A 17119-nucleotide genomic window follows, 5' to 3' on the forward strand; every position below is an offset into this window, starting at 1 on the left:
CTGCCCTCAGCTAGCTTCTTGTGGCGTAAGGTCAGTAAAGTTTTACTTACCAAAATACATAAAACTTGGGTGTTTTGTTAAAAAAATAAACGAAACCACCAAGCCATCCACTCTTGACACTTCTGTAAGTTATTCCCCTTCCTCTTCCCCCAGCCGCACTCACAGAAAATAAGCTGATATGACCAAAACCAGAACGGAGTTAAAAATATTCACTTTAATTCAGAACATTTAGTGTATTTACAATAGTAAGTTTCTCTCTGGTCAAGGGATTAGAGACTCAAAAAATCCATATTACAGAAAAGTGGTCAATCTGCACCTGGTGCAGGCTGATTGATTTTTTTCTACGTCTGGTTCACCCAGGGTAATTCCAGTGAGAAAGTGATGATGGAGAGAGGCTGGGGCTGGTACTGAACGGGTCCCACAGCCAAGCAGCAATCATAGAACGCAGTCCAGGAAGTAGTGTGAAGTTATTCAACAGTTGCTAAAATATCTATAAAGGCACATACACAGTCCCATTTGCAGTTAGATTCATTGAATCATCCATATTTAGATAAGCAGATAGACACAAGTCTACTGACCCATGTGCAAGCACTGATTTGCAGAGGTGTTCAAGCTACCTATGCTCATGCATTGGTACCAACTCACCCAGGCAGATGCACACACTCCTTGCCACCCTGCACTTGGACGAACACACAGGCAGGTGTTTTGTTAATGCTAATTTAGACGGTTTCTCGATACAGGAAAAAAACTTGAGAAAAAAAGCACCAAACCTCTCATCTGACTTACTGGCTTGGAATCCTTACTCCTCTGGAGCCTGAGGGACATGGTGTGGAAAAGATAATGTCCTCCTGTTTCTGGCAGAGAACCAGTTCTGCATCTCCAGGAGTCTTGCTACAGCAATACCTACTAGTTGCTACTAGTTGGCACCGAGAGGGGGCAATCCTCTCCTGTTCCCATAAATAGGCACATCCTCCCATCACTTCCACTCAATCAGATATAGCAATCAAAAGGCTGCAATATGAGCCACTTCAACTGGTTGATCTCACAGAAAAATAGATCTGCAAGAAGTGAGTACTTTGATATCTGAACAGTCAGCTTAACCAAAGCACCCTACAAGTTAGCCACCACATAATGTGTGGAGCATCTGTTCCAACAACAACTTGTCCATAGAAGCTGATCAATGATCAAGTCACTCAGAGCTCCTATTTGCATCTTGTTCAGAGTCCACACACCACTTCCTTTATGAGGAGCTTTCCCTCCTTGGGAAAGGAGGTGTTGCAGAGGTTTCCAACAAAACCAGCTGACGAGTGTTACAAAGATGGGAAGATACAGGGAAAGAAAGAGAGCTATGATCCCCTCTTAATAGTCAAAGGCAGCTAAAGCAGAAATAGATTAAAGATGGTTGTGGAGGCTGCAAGGTTGAGGAGAGTTCTGGTTTAGCAAAGCTTCTTGAACAGCATCGCTACAGCCACTGAGCTCCATCTGGTTGAGAACACAGCTGATGTGCTCCACAGTGGCAGCACGGCCCATCTGCAGTTTCCATAGTCTGAGCATCTCATACTGGGCATCTCGCAAGCGCCGGTGCTCCAGCTCAATCCGCTCCAGGTCATAGTCACTCAGGCCCAGGCGCCGCACAAACTCCTTCCACCGAGATGGTGGCACCTGATCCACCATAGTGTACAGAATAGCAGGGTCTGTGAAAACAGAGGGAAAACTCTGAGAAGCAAGATTCTTCAACTTCAAGGAGAATGTGAATAATCCAGGGCTGGAGATTGCCTTGGTATCTTGAATTGACCCCTCTTGTTCAAGTCTTCTGCAGTTCTCCAGAGTAATCACACATACTCGTGTGATGTCCAGACTTGCTCTTATCCCCAAAAATGTAATGGGAATGTTTCTATATACTCTTGTATAAGGTTATGAACAGAGTCAAGCACATTTACTTAGGGCCTTGCTGCCATACATTCTTGAAAAAGAATTAATTATTGAAATAATTCTGGGTCACTATCCCAGAGGCATTAAGACTGACAGCATATCAACACATATGACAATCCATTTTGCTAGTAAGGAAAAGGGACAACAAAAAGGCCTTGCACAGATGTTTAGTATATACAGATTCAAAGGCTCTGGGCATGCTTCTGCATTTGTACTGTGCCATGCACAGGGTATACATTCAGTTCACATACACTCAGTAAGGTCTGTCCAGCATACCCCTAGCTGCATCTGCATAATTAGGTTCTTGTTTGACTAGGGAAGGAGAGAAATATGGAGGAGTTTCACTTACTGTCTGGGAGCTGCGTCTTCCTGGCCGGCCTGACGCAGTCTGGTAACTCATGTGAACTCTGTGGTAGAGGTCCAGATGATAGGGTTGCATTTACTGGCAATTCTGTTTCCTTTTGGGGCTCAGGAAGAAGGGTGGAAATTCCATTTCTCTTTTCCTCAACCTGAAAGACACATTACATAGTCCACAACCACCCATATAGCAGCACAGTACACCTGTCTCCTGTAAGTAACCACTAGCTTTATATGCTAAAATTTATCCAAGATAGGTGGGGAGTGGGTGTTGAGATTTTAATTCTTCCTACATGCCTCGTTTCAGCAGAAGATACTAAACATTTCTTTCCATCAGAACCCAAAGAGTTTAACTTTCTTTTGTCACCATAAAACAGTAGTCTGGAAAAAAAAATTATTTACAAAATCAAGTAAGGATGGGACCCAAAATCACCACCATTGTAGAAGTTCCACATGTCACCTTTCCCATCAGCCTCCTGTCTAAGGCTGTGGAAACCCCACCTCAGCTGCTGCCTGGGCCATCTTATTTGCAGAGTTATCTTGGACCTCAGAGCATACTCTCAGAGCATACATGTGAAGCAGCATGGAGAGGCTTGTGGAATCAAGATCTGAAGTGAAGTAAAATTCATTAAATCCTCCAAGCTTAGGGTACACAGAGAGAAAAGGGGATTAAGGACCAACTATCTGGACAAAATGCATCCAGAAAAAAAATAACAAAACTGAAAAAGCCAGGAGTTTGAAAAGCATGCTCTAGAAGAGGGGAAGTAAAGTGTTATTGGCTCCACCCTCTACAGAAAAAGACTTCTGACTTAAACAGCCCTATTACTCAGCTCACTTGAAAATACAAGGTCTGAAAATAGTCCATGGGGAAAAATATTTCTCCAGATCCTAGGCTAACATATTTGAAAGTGGAAGGTAAGCTCTTATAACCATCATCTTGCTCACCTCTGATACCGTCTCCTTGGTTGTCTGTGGTAAAGAAACTTCAAAGAAAGAAAAAAAAAGCAGAAATTATTTTCACTTTCTCTCATTCCAGAGAAAACAGGAAACCTGCTATTCACAATCCTGCCCTCAAAAATGTTTTATAGCAAAATACACATCCCAGAAATAAGCTCATGTGCACTTCCAGTCACAGCTATGGGCCTAGATGCAAAACTGCAACAAGAGCCTTGGCTATTTAGTTCTTATGCCACTCTGGCCTTGCAGCAGAGTAGAGTAAGGGGATCCCACTTTCTCCCTCACTCACATGCACACACGAAACCACATAGAGAAACAGTGTCTATCCCATCAATATCACTGCACATGACACTGTACTCACCACAGGAGTAGAAAGACGACACTGCCCTATTTTTCTGGACCAGCTTCCCTACTTTACATGCAATGCAGAGGATAGAGATAAATCCAAATATTGCAACAAGGATGCCAAGTACAAGGTTTCCATCTGGACAAAAGGAAGAGAGCAAATGCATGAGTGACTAAGAAAGGAGGAGGTAAGTGCTAGAGGAAGGTGAAGATTTGCAATGGTAAAGAGAAAAAGGATAAGGTTTGACAAAGTGGAAAACATAACCCTTTACAAAAGGAATTAGGAGAACACCCCACAATGAAAAGATTCCACTGCCCTTCAGTCCCCTGAGTACTCACTCAGCCCAGATGAAGTCGGTGAGGTAGCAACTGGGCTAGGACACCACAAGCAGTCTTCTCCAGTGCAGCTGAAAGAGCAAATCAGAGGGGTGAGCACACATGCAATGAAACTCTAGCCATTTGCAACCATCCTAATTAACAGACAAGTCCAGGTGAGCCGGCAAAGCAGAGCAATGCAGTGTGACTAGTGACTTTGGGTTCATAGTGGGCTGATGCCTTCTGATGGAGGAGACTGAGGGTGAAGACCTACTTGCCCCAGAAAGGCAATTAGAATTTTGTAAAGTTATGTCTAGATAAAAAGAGTCGTGAGAAGAATTTCTTCCCCCTGTGGTGCTCCTGCTGTCTCTCCTACTCAGTGGTGGGGCATACAGAGTAAAAAAACTCACCTGTTGCAAGGCTTGCAAATATTACTACGTGACAAGAAGAATTGAGGCTTACACCTGCAAATTGCATCTTTGTTCTTTGAACCTGTAGAGCGAAAAAAAAAAACAAACCAGAAACTGTTACCATAATCTGGACAGAGAAGAAAACAAAGGGAAAAAAATCCACTCTAAGATGGATGAGAGATTATCCTTTTTAAGCCTGGAAAACTGCTGAAAAACTGGAAAACTGAAGAAGAGAAAGGATTTGATCTACATATAAAAACAGAGCTGGGGAGGATAGAAGTAAAAAAAAAAAAAAAGTGCCACTGTTCTGAAGGTGGGCACCTCTGTAGAGGCTTGGAAAGAATTATAATTACAGAGAAGCTGAAATAAGTATAATGTGCAAAAAGCAGTAAAAGTCACTCAAGTTCAAGTATGACAGGAAGGGGGAACCACATTAGTCAGGCCAAGATGAGGGAGAAGTGGTCCCTCAGCAGCTGGGACTGGTGAGGAAGTCAGTTCCGGGCAGGGAGAAATCACTTCATGTCATGGGACACATACGCGCTCTTCTGATGTCGTGAGCAGAAGAAATGAAAAAACTATCACTTCTAAGCAAGGAGAGAGCCTGAGTAAAACAGGTGTGGGGAGGAGCAGACAAGAGCAGTGATGGAAGGACACCAAATTGCATGAGAGGAGGGGGAAACATACTAGAATAAGGAGTATGCATTCTGTGGCGAGTGAGGGATGTAGAACAGTTCTACATCAGCCAAGAGGGAAGGAAGCTGCTCAAGGCTTAAGTGTGGAAACTGTGACAAGGTGATTGAGCACTAGAGGGAACACATTCACCAGTGAAATAGAAAACCTCACACTGGGCAGGGTAAGAGATGGGAAAGGGATCAGGAGCAGAACATTTTGCAAAGAAGAGGGGATAGCTTTAATACAAGGTAGGGCGGGGGAGCAGCTGGACTGGAAGCATGGCCTGCTGGATGATTAAAGAACAATGACTAAATTAATTATAATTGTATATTTTGTACAGATCATGACCAGCTGAATAAGATGTTCAGAGGGGAGTGTGTGTCTTTGGGCTGGAAGACAGCCACTAAGGAATGTGTATGTGTGGACTTGAAAGACCACTGACCGTGAATGGGCAAGGATGTGTGCTGTCTTGTTTGGCTGCACAGTCAGATCTGCCTGTGCAACCCTATAAAAGAGCTAATCAAGGATATAAAGTCAGTTAGTGTCGTATTCAATACTGACTCATGCTTTCTCAGTCATCACCCGTAGGTTTTTACTCCAGTGCTCTGGGCACTATTTGTTGGGTTGTGGTTGTTTTCTCTAAAGAGCTGAGCAGCTAATAGTTGCTATAAAGTTGTTTATTGCAAAGGCACATCAGTCTCAAAAAGGCAAAGAGTCACAAGCATTAACGTCCATGCTAAAGTTTTGGTATAGAGTCCTAAATAGAAGCAAAGTCCCAATTAGAAGTAGAAGCTGCTCCTGTCAAGGTCCTGGGAAGCCAATGTTACTGCTGCAGCTCCTATCTTCTTGGGTGGTGAGGAGAGAAACGAGAAAGTAGGACAAACGCAAAAGGCAAAGCGAAGCAAATCTCTCCCATATGCACAGATTCTTATATACAAACTTCCCAACAAGCTAAAGACACGAACTCAAACCACTTCTTAACCTATTCGAATTCTAGTTTCTTAGCACGCCAGGTTACATATAAACTACGCATATGGTCCATCTTGTCCTATCTAGAAAATGTAAGCAGTATTCTTACTATAGCTTTATTATGTCTAAAAATATGTTCCTGGAGCCTCCACAGAGACACTAGTATCTAGGACTATGTTTTTCAGCCTTCACTGTAACTTGCTGATTTCTCTCTGAGGAACTCAGAGAGACCTCTGTTTTTTCAGACTCCAACAACATGAAAAGAATACATTAAAGGGACATAGAAAAACTTAGACTACAGACAGCAGTGTTTGTTTAAGATCTCTGATTTCTGACTAGAGATGAGGCACCGTGGGACAGCTAACACAAGTACTTCTCCCAGACACTGGCATCATCCCAAGGTAATGCCCAATGCCACTGAGTATAGTTCAGTATTACTAGCAGCTCTTTCCTTTAGAACACTGCACAGAACACTGTGCTCATTCAGCAACTGACTGACAAGCAGTTCAGCTGAGCACTGGGACCAGAGGTATTTTCATCCATTGTACTCAAAGAGCTTCCAGCAGTTGGTAGGGAAAATGTGGTGAGCATCAGGAGAAAGACAAACAAGGAAGGTAAGGGGAAACCTGCTCTAGAACATAAAGACTTTGCTTCAGGACAGGCAAGGCAGAGGCACCAAAATTAAGTAGGAAGTAGCTCCTCACAACAGCCAAAACCAAGAAACCGTTCAAGCACAAAAGAAAGCAGCTATGATAAGAAACAGGGATTGATGCCAGAGCAGGCAAAAAATAGCAGTCTTTCTGGGGAAAGAGGGCAGACAAACCCCAGTTGTTCCAAAACTACCATCCTTTCAGTGCAAGGCACTGCAGCATATCAGAAAATCTACCCTACTACAGTACATCTGCACTGGAGCCATAGCCATGCTATACTCACAGCTGGCAATAATCCCATTGGCACAGGAGCTGCAGTTCCTACACTGGAAGAATTCAGACGCGGAATCAATCTGATACTGATTCTTCTGACAGCCACATACAGTATCATGCTGTGGGGTGCAAGGGGTCTCTACTATCTGTTGAAGTTCTGAGGAAAGAAAGGAGAAATTATTACTTCAGCCTCTTCCTTCACCTTCAACTGAGAGCACTGTTATGATGATAGGTATTGTTATCCCCTAATTTTCACAGAAAAAGGCCAGAAAGGCCTGCAAACTGTATCTCAGACTGTACTAATTTGGTCACCCTTATTCCTGCTGCCCCCAGTCACTCCCCATACACTGTCTTACCCATTCAATTGCTTACTTTCCCAAGCTCCCTCGCTCACCTTGCCATCCCCTCCAGCCCTCATCCACCACCATTTTCCTCAGATCCTGCAGATCTGACAGTAATTCACCTGTACGGCAGCGTGTGCACCGGAAGCATTTAGACATGGTGTTATCGACAGCTGTGAATGTGCCATTGGCACACGGAAGACAGACAGTTGCCTGATCAGGCCCATCACAGTCTTTTGCCTTGTAGGTACCTGCAAGAAAATCACTTAACAGAGCTCTGACAGGAAGGCAAATGCATTGTCGTAGGGAGGACAGGAGTCACTGGTTCCTCAAAGAAACTCTAGAGCTGATGGCATAAGGACCAATTATGCTTCCTCTCACTGGTATGAATGACACTGACAGCCCATAAGAGGAGAAAAGAAATAAGAATAAATAAAAGGAATAAAAATTTATCTGAGTAGGGATAGGTACCAAGCAAAGGGAGAACTGATTAGCTGTAGGAAAGAGACAGTTTGAGAGTGCAGGACAGGGAAAAGCCTCCAAGGTGAAAGTCACAACTATTGTATTTATTTTGTGTACCTGCATGACACCTCATGCAGCAGTGGGTCTTTCTGGGGTGTAGGTATTGTCCCAGTTGACAGTGCATCTGTTTCTTTTCTCTCCTCAAAGGGTTAGAGGGGTCTCTTCCATCCAAAGCTACCCGACGGACTTGCAGTCTATATGGCAGTGGAGTAATTTCTACAGATTCCTTTGTCAACACACACACGAATATTAAAATAACCTGTAAATAGAGGGAGGGGGGAGAGGGAGGGAGAGGAGAGAAACACGGTGAAAAAACATTATATCCTCCTGCAGACTGCACCTCTGACTTCAGCACTTAGAATTAAATCATATCATGAGTTCAATTTAGTTGGCTAATTCTGGTAATGGGACCCTCCCCTGGCAAATGTGTGTGGCGAGATATTTACAAAAAGAAACCCTAACAAACTGATGACCGCCATCTGTGATATTAATATACCATTCAATGGCCTCTGTGGCAAACTGGTTGTATATAAAACAAATATTTTTCATGATGTGTGTTTTATACATGGAATGCCTTAAAAATGCTGCAGCTTGCATAAAAGTTACACAAGAGCAAAGAAATGTTTTTATTAAGGAAGCCAGTAAGGCTGTCTATGTAGAAACAGTTCCACAGAGAAGAATGCACCCAGTACTTGAAGTTCCACTGAATAAATACACAAGATGGGAAGTTTGGAATAAGATGGCAAAGGAGGATCTCACTGCCTGCAAAGTACAGGAAATCCTCCAAAATGCCTCCTGAGCAAGCCAGAGCTAGAAATGTGGGAAAGTTAGGTTTTTGACTTCTCCCCGTGTCAAATGTACATTCTTCCTCTAAACTGCAGCTGTTAACAATCAGCCCTTACAGTTTGACAAAAAAACACGCATTTTCTTCTTTTTTTAGCTCCGTTAAGATTTAATTTTTTTTTTCCCCTTGAAAGTTAGTGTTGTCATCTTAACAGAAATATTAAGATTGGCTGCCATAAGACTGTAAGAGAGTGTGACTTTGTACACCCACATACACATGAACCAAGGGTTAAAAGCACAGTCTGTACCAATAATAAAGGATGCCGTTCCTTGGACACTGTTTTTAGGACACTATTCCCAGCATTAAAATTGAGAAATATACTGTTTATGTAATGGCCAAAAGGTTTCCACTTTGGTAAGACCACAGCATAAGTGACTCATCAGCAAAAGATCCTGTTCCAGAAGGATGGTAAGAAGATTGCAGCATACCACAAACACAACTCCTTTGTCTGTTGGCCCATTAGAAAAACAGACCTCGGGCATGCATTTCAAACATTTAGATAAAGAAAAAAACATACAACAACAAAAAGGTTTTAAAAAGCCCAACATAACAAAACCAGGAAAAACTTGGCCCAAGATTTATGAAACCTGAAGTCAGCAAGTTTCTACAGCAAAGACCCATCCCGTACCAACCAATGGGTCCTGAAGAGTATGAAAGGTTTGTCCAAAAACTACTTTATAGTACCATGAAGAAGTCCAGCAGCATGATTAAGACTCGGCAATCTGCATCCCTTGTCATCCTCTTTGCTCACAAGTGATCCTGACCACACCATCTGGACATCCATGTGTGGATGCTTCTGAGTAAGTTACAAGATGTACCAGTGAATTCTATGCATCAGATCACGTGAATGATGAAAATCAACTAATTTTTTTTTGCAAATGAGCACTGCCCTGCCAATATAATCCCAAAGTTTTACTACACTACCTTCCCTCTAATTGTAATGTTTTCCCAGCTTGCTTTTTTTTAAATTGTTTTTTTGAAGATGCCCTGCAGTACAGGCACAGCTTCAGAGTTCCTTTGTTGTTGTTTTTTTTTTCTTTTTCAGCTAGGAGAGTTATAGCAAAAGCAAAGTAAACCAATAAGGGTAAACCACATTTTGTGGTAGCAAGCTTAACAAAAAATACATAGAATGAAATGGCTATGACTACAGCCCTACACTGTCATGTTTGTCTTTCAGAATTTAAGCCTTGGGGGAGAAAGGTACATATATAAAAGCAACCTAAAACCTCAAGAAGGATGGAGTCTGCAACTTTGAGAAAGCTAAAACATTGTTTTTCAGAGAGCTCTGACATATTCTATAGACCAGATGCTAAAATGGTGGACAGGAAAAAAGAGAACCACATATTTAAATAGATATTATTTCAGACTTAATTAGTTGACCACAGAATAATTGTAAGGACTCCAACAATTCCTCAGCAAAACTAAAAATTGTTTCAGCAGCTGACATTACAAGATTTATTGCTTGCGGGAAAATGGATAAAAGATCCTTCACACAGATGGTCTGACACACAGTAACAATAAAAACTTCCTGATTCTCTAGGTAGTGATTAATCCCTAATAAGAGAATATAAACAGTCGGCCCATAAGTCACACAAGTCAGCAATAGAGAGAAGATGAAAGCATCAAAGATTAAGCCAAAAATACAGAGAAAATTAGTCAGATACACAGTCAAAGTCAAAAGAAAACAGAAGTGCTTTTAATTTTTCAGATTAAGTGAAAGCATGTCTGTAAGTGTCATCAAAGCAGAGTTAACATATTATAGACCACAGTCTGAGGAATAGAGAGTCACAGGCCACAAGTGACACACCCCAATGACTTTATCCAGCAAAATCATTCACATGATGGAAAAAAACCAATACACCACTGTCTTAAGCAGCTCCCCAAGCCATTCAGCAACACACTGATTTATACTAATGAACAACTTGATCAAATTCTGGTAATACATGGAATTAGAATAGTCTGTTCTGCTTCAGATGGAAGGCACATAACTTGTGGTATATGAACTGTGACAACCATGTTACAGCATGGACTATAGAACTGATCAAAATCCTCAGAAAAATCAACCTAAGAGGATATGAATGTGACCACATGGCAACCACTTGGTAGTGAAAGAGTGACCCAATGATAAGTGAGAAGACTCTTTATAGTAATGTTTTGATCCAGACTGTCGCTTGAGGGATAGAGGGTTTAGATCTTAATTTCTTTGTTGGGAGTCCCTTTTTTGAGGCTGGCTTAACCTACCATGTAACACAGCTGATTTTTACCAATAAATCTGTCTGATGGAGATGAGAGCCTGATTTTAAAAAATTCTTTAGCAGTTTTCCCTCCTCTAGACACATTCAAGGATCTTCAAATCTTCAAACTGTGAGGCTCCAAACTGCTTGCCAGCACTCTGCGTGAGGCTGCACCAGTGCTGAGCACAGTGGATGATCTCCCCTCTGCCCCACTGTGCTGCCGTGTTTGATTCCCCCAGGACATGGTTTGTGCCCTCTGGGCTGCCCGGGCACACCCTGCTGACCCACGGAGCTGCTGCCCACCAGCACCCCCAGGGCCCTCCCTGCAGGGTGCTCCCTAGACACTCCTCTCCCACTTTATATTTATGCCGGGCAGTAACTCTGTCTCCAGGTTCAGGATCCAGCATTTGGACTTCCAATAATCATTGCTCAATGCTCCAATTTATCTAGAATAAATACATTGAACAGAACTGGCCTTGGAATTGAGCCCTGAGGAACTGCCAGCCAGATTTAGCTCCATTTACCAAGCACTGAAGCCTCAAGTCATTGATAAGAGTTTGCCATGGCAAAGTTTAGAGGTTTTCTGCAAATGAAATAAGCTAAATTTCCACTTTTAGATGTACAGCACAGTCCACTTGCCAGGATAAAAAAAACAGTACCCACTAAGCAACTTCACAGAGACAATGTGTATTACATAAGTCAAGTGACAATTCAAACCACATGTGATGCACACCATTGATTCATACCTACTCACTCATTTCACAGAGTAGGGACTACCCATGGGAAAGAGTCAGCAGAAACTCTAGGGTTTACTTGCGAAACTTCTTTAACTGCTGCAGGAATAACCAAAATATGGCAGAATGCTCTTCCTTAAACATTCCATCCCTCTGGGTGACAGCTGTGTTCCCTGCACATTCTCCTCACACATGAGGCAACCTTCGTTCTTTCCCATGCCTTACACCAGCACTTAAGGCCCAGCACTTCACCTACAAAGCAAAATGGCACAGCACAAGCCCAAAAGCTCTTCTATGCAAGGTTTTGTCAGCTGAGACAGGAGTTAGGAACATTTCCACAATTTTCACACTCAAATATTCTTGAATTACTGCCACCACTACAATTTACACCCTTGTTCTTGCTTCTGCCTCACCAGGCCATGCACAGAGAACTGCAATGAGGTGATATGCCCCTAGAATAAGGCAAAGGAAGAAAGGAAGGGCAAAGATAAAAGTGGAGAACAGAGCAAGATGCCAGAAAGATGGGTGAGAGGGTGGAAATAAGGGACATTTGTGTTTGTGTGGGACAGTGTTCTCAGGACAAAGAGACATAAAGCACAGCACCTGTGCAGCATGTCAGTGCTGTCCCATATCATCACACCTCACAACGCTGGGAAATACCAAATTACTCAGCATGAATGGCTGCAGCCCTGCTGTGACCTGCCAGACTCCTTGCCTGCAGGGAGTAGGGTAGAGGAAGCAGGCATAGTGACACATAGGTAATTTTGCTATCTTTAATATTGTTGCTTCAATATTGCTTGAAAAAACAGTACACCATATTAGTAGTTATAACTATCCATATTGTGCTGTAAATAATTACGAATTTTGTCTTTTAGTCTCAGCATTATCACCATCAATGAAATAAATATTTTATTCATATAAATATATTTAGTTTGTCATCCTTAATCCTCAGGGACCAAGTTGCATGAAGATTCCATTGTAATAACTTAATCAATCACTTCTCTCAAAAAAGGCTTCCATTTGCAAATTCCATTTTTAAACTAAATAACTGCCTGCAAATAAGAGGCATTATGAGTCATTAGAGTGTCGCAAATTATTTTGTAACAGCAAGTTACCTTGGCTTAAGAATCCAGCATGACACACGCCCCATACACAAGTATTCTACATTTGAATTATCAGTTAGCCTTTTTAATGAGTCATAAAAATTAGTCAGCTTGGAGGCTTGGACGAAAACCAATATCTTGTCCAGACTAATGAGCTACCAAAGAAATCAGGGTACAGGATTTACCATTATGTTCTTTGTCTGGTTCAGCCATTTCCAAAAGCTCTTTGAGGTTTCCATTTGTTTTACTTTGCTGTACAAAGATGAAAGGGAAACCAGAACTTCTGCTTTACACATTAAGAAATGTGCATTAAAGCAACATTTACAGGAAGCTTTTGTCATTGCTCACTAAAATCTAGAAAGGACAAAAGAAGGCTACAAGAACTACTATTATAAATAATCTTCCATTTTATTAAGATCAGATGAAAGAATGCTGTATTTCAGGCCTTGTCTTGTTCAGGGCTGAGTTCGACTGTGCTGCTGTACAGCTTCACATCAGAGTGCAAATGGAGCAAGAGCCATGGGAAGGCTCAGTGGGGTCCTTACTTTTCCATCCTGAAATGATTTTCAGCTGGGCATGAGCCCTTGGCCCCTGCCCACACTGTGCCACACAGGGACCTGCTCATGCCCCTCGTCAGTGACTCACTAGGCGAATTTTTATGCCAGGTTAATTGTCAAATGCCAAGTCCTACTCATTGGAACAGATATATTCCTGTTTGGTTTAATAGAGAAATGTAGTGAGTGTGCTTTGAGATAGGCTTTCCACTGTCAGGTTCCTAAGAGCATAACACAAAGATACGTGTTAGCAAAGGAAGCACTCAGGTATCCAGAGATTAGGAAAGAGAACACAAGGCATCTGCCCCAAATACAAACAAAGCCTCTTTGTGATGACTAAAGAAAATGGGTAAGAAAGAGCAAAATTACAACACTGGGTTTACCCCAAATAATACAGAAAATTGATTACTTAATGAAAAGGGAAAGGCATCCAAACTGACAGTACTGGTTACTTGTGAGAACAAAAATTGCCACATAAGTGTACTTAGCACAGACCCTAATATAAACGTTTCATTTGGCTAGAATTAGTTAATCCTAAAAATAGAAATTAAAATTAGATTAATAAGCAGTAAAAGTTCAATTAGTCTGATTGGAGGAAACAATCAGAAATACAATCAAATGCTATGAATTATTAGGAAAGGATTTGAGAGCAAAACCAAGAGTGTTGTTGTGACAATATATAAAGGATTCAATCTGGACTGTAGTTCTAGTCCCCAGCCTTAAGAATATAAATTAACTCAGATATAATACAAAGAAAAGTAAAATGGACCATCACTGGTACAGACTGACTGTCACAAAGGCAATGATAAAATATACCCATCTATAAAAGAGAAACCTGAGCCAAGGATACTGTAGCAGGCTCAAAGTCATGAATGCCAAAGAGAAGGTGAACTGGGATGTGTGCTCTCTGTCTCCTCCAATACAAGAACTAAGAGGCATCAAATAAGACAAGCAGTAGAGAGGTTCAAAACAAACACAGGGAGGTACTTTTACAGCTAAAATGTAGATGACGTGTGGGAGTCCCTGAGAGAGTGTTGGCTCTGCCAGAAACCTGTCCTGGTTCCAAAATTGATCACCACACCCACCAGCAGAAAAAAAAAAAAAAAACCATGATCAGAGATCCAAAATATGAAGATGCCATTTCAATTTGGAAATTCCTACAGTCTCAGCCCACTGGAAGCCAGGAAAGTATTCTTATTTTTCGTTGCTGTACTCTTATTCTGCTCCAAAACTGTTGGCAGGCACCTGTGACTGGTCACTACTGGAAACAGGTTGGTGGCCCAACAGTTCTTTCTTACAATGCACTTGTTGGCCTGGTTTTCAATTTTTATATAACGTAGCTTCTAACTTCAAGATGGCAGTTTCGCCCCTTACTTTGAAAAGAAATTAGTCCCAAAATTATCCTTTTGGCTATTTTGTCTTTTTTCTTCATATAAGGGAATTTTATTTAGTAAATGAAACTTCCATTATATTTTTTTCTTTTAATGAGACAGAAAACACTCTGGCCTTAGTGAAGACAGATGCCATTTTGTCCACTGTAAAAGTTAGGAGTGCATGGAGGAAAAGCAGAGGACCTGAAAATGAGTTTAAGGACAGGCAGAAAGAGTGAATGCATGGAAACAGGCTACAGGAAATTTTGAGAAAAGAAATGCTATGAGGCCAAATAGGCTGATATGCAAAGTAAATGACAGATGGAAGGGCATGCAACAGAGTGAGACCTATAACTCTGGGGAAAAAGAATATGATTTTATTGAAAAGATAAACATTATCAGTAGGGAGTAGTGTGTTATTGACAACTTGAAATGACATGCAAATAGAAAGGGGAAAACATCTTCAAAAAGAAATCCCATTGAAGGACACTTCCTCCAGTATCTTATTTAACTGAAGATAATATAATGAATTTGGGGAATACAATAGGGGTTTTTTTTTGCCAACTGAATTAACGATATCACATATAGTATCTGATTTATACCAAAATGTGCGCACCTCTATTCTTAAGCTAGAAACACACTTTTCAGGTTTTCTAACTGCTTAGAAATCTGTCCATAAATCAATGGTTTATGTATCCTACCTAGGTCCCAAGATGGTAAGTGATCCACAGCTAGAGTCAAGGTATTCTTTCTCCCGAGTTTTAATTGTATTGTCCTGCAACTGCTAGCTTTAAGTCTACTACCGGGTTTCTAAGCCTTTCAAGCGGTAAAAAAACATCCAAAACCAAATGCAAACCCCTCTGGAAGGTAACTTTGCACATGTTGCAACTTTCTGACCACAGATTAACAACTAACCCAACATTACGAGTCCCGTGGAGCCAAGTGCAAATGTGCATTACTAGGATGCTCAGATATTTAAGGATAAACAGTTTGACCTTGTAACCTCTACAGCAGAGTTTACAGCCATGTCATGATGCTGAGTGACACCACTCCACTGTCCCCGCTTCACCACACGTCTGCTGATACTGGATAGCCATTCACATCTGGCAATCAGATTATTCATAAAACTCTCAAATTTCTTTTACAACTTTTTCGCCCGCAAAATCACAATGGGCAGCTTAAAAGTCTTCCCCTATGAAGCCCGGGAAGGCTAAAGAAGGTCTACCGGCAAAGCTGAACTTGCTTTTATACAAATTCCGTGGTTTGGGGCGTAGCTACAACCCGCTAATCTTTGTTCAGAGTGGCATTTGTGTGCGGCCGGCTGTAGAGCAAAGCGGGGGCGCCTGGTCTCCGGCCCCCGCACAGCGGCCGCAGGAGATGAGCGGCTCCGATCCCGGCCCGGGGGGCTCAGTGCCCCGGCGAGCCCCAGCGCCCGGACCGCCCCACGCGTTAACGGCCGCGCCGCGGGCTCCAGGGAATGCACCGCCGTTCCTGTAAGCCCACACGCCTTTTCCCTGAGTCAAGGATAAATCCCGGAAACGGCGCCAGAGAACTCGGTGCCCAGCGGTGGGCGGGGAGCGGCAGGAGAGAGGCGGCGAGGACGTCAGTGCCGCTGCCCCGCGGGCACCCGGCGGATGGCGCAGCTCGGCTGCCCGTCCCGCTACCGCCGCTCCTGCCGCTCCGGCGCCCGCACCAGCCTCCCCTGTGACGACGACCGCCCGCCTCGCCTTCCCGCAGACTCCCCGAGCCCAGCCCCCCTGCTGCCCGCCCCGGCATGGGACTGCCGAGAGAGGAGCCCCAGCCCCCCGGAGAGGGCGAGCAGAAAGCGAGCTGTCCGCAGACTGGCAGCGATGGGGAGCCCGACGGCTGCCGGGAGGGTCGAAGAGAGCCCGGGCCCGAAAGCTCGACGGCGGACACCGCTCTGCGGACCCGCAGTGGGCTGCAGATCCGCGGGACCGGAGCTGTCGCCGGGCGAGGCGGTGTCCCGCCGGTGCACGGCCCCGCTCCGTCGGGAGCGGCGAAGTCCCTGCCGTGACTTACCGTCCCCAGCGAGGTGCGGGGCAGCGCCGGGCCGCGCATGGCTCCGCGGCCCGCTACATCCCCGTAGCAGGGTCCCTCACATCCAGAGGAAGCCGCCCCAGCCCTACCCAGCGCCGGCCGGAGCAGCGCGGAGAGTGACTACCCCGTCTCCAACTTCCTGGCAGCGGCAGCAGGAAAGAGAGCGGCGAGCGGGAGGCGGCCCGGAGTCGCGCCGAGCCCCGCCCGCCCTCCGCCGCGCGAGGACCGGCGTCGGCAGTATTCCTTAAAAACCCAGACGGGCAAGCTGAAAAAAAGCAACTGATGGTGCATGGAGTGGCTAAAGCTGCTAGAAAACACACGGGAAAGGAGTCAGAGCAGGTCTACTGATATCCTAAAGTTCTTGACGCAGGAGTGTTTCGCTCTTCAGCTGTACTTTTTTCCATGTGAAAATTAACCATGTATTTGTAAGAAAAAGACTTTCTGCATCTTAACTGCCTTATTTTTAAAGAAAGGCATTT

The 17119-nt window shown here is 43.5% G+C and overlaps 1 protein-coding gene across 1 annotated transcript; it reads right to left on the reverse strand.

Annotated features, from left to right (window-relative positions):
- Positions 1 to 195: 195 nt before the first annotated feature.
- TNFRSF1A (TNF receptor superfamily member 1A) lies at positions 196 to 16850 on the reverse strand. The gene is made up of 10 exons (XM_014888920.2): positions 16623 to 16850; positions 7801 to 8002; positions 7344 to 7472; positions 6891 to 7037; positions 4317 to 4398; positions 3931 to 3998; positions 3608 to 3730; positions 3235 to 3272; positions 2282 to 2441; positions 196 to 1694 (listed from the first exon to the last, which is right to left on the reverse strand). The coding sequence occupies exons 1-10, from the start codon at positions 16659 to 16661 to the stop codon at positions 1393 to 1395; spliced, it is 1290 nt and encodes a 429-aa protein (XP_014744406.1). The 5' UTR covers positions 16662 to 16850; the 3' UTR covers positions 196 to 1392.
- Positions 16851 to 17119: the final 269 nt, after the last annotated feature.

This window comes from Sturnus vulgaris, chromosome 2 (assembly GCF_052056855.1).
Source record: "Sturnus vulgaris isolate bStuVul1 chromosome 2, bStuVul1.hap1, whole genome shotgun sequence".
In the NCBI taxonomy this organism is placed as follows: domain Eukaryota; kingdom Metazoa; phylum Chordata; class Aves; order Passeriformes; family Sturnidae; genus Sturnus; species Sturnus vulgaris.

Bases quoted from the DNA above. Each gene is read 5' to 3' on its own strand.
- TNFRSF1A (XM_014888920.2), bottom strand. From the start codon at position 16,661: ATGCGCGGCCCGGCGCTGCCCCGCACCTCGCTGGGGACG. The intron at 7,038-7,343 runs GTGAATTACTGT...TTCTTTCCTCAG, and splicing joins GTGCACACGCTGCCGTACAG to AACTTCAACAGATAGTAGAG. The intron at 3,999-4,316 runs GTGAGTTTTTTT...TTGCTCTTTCAG, and splicing joins ATTTGCAAGCCTTGCAACAG to CTGCACTGGAGAAGACTGCT.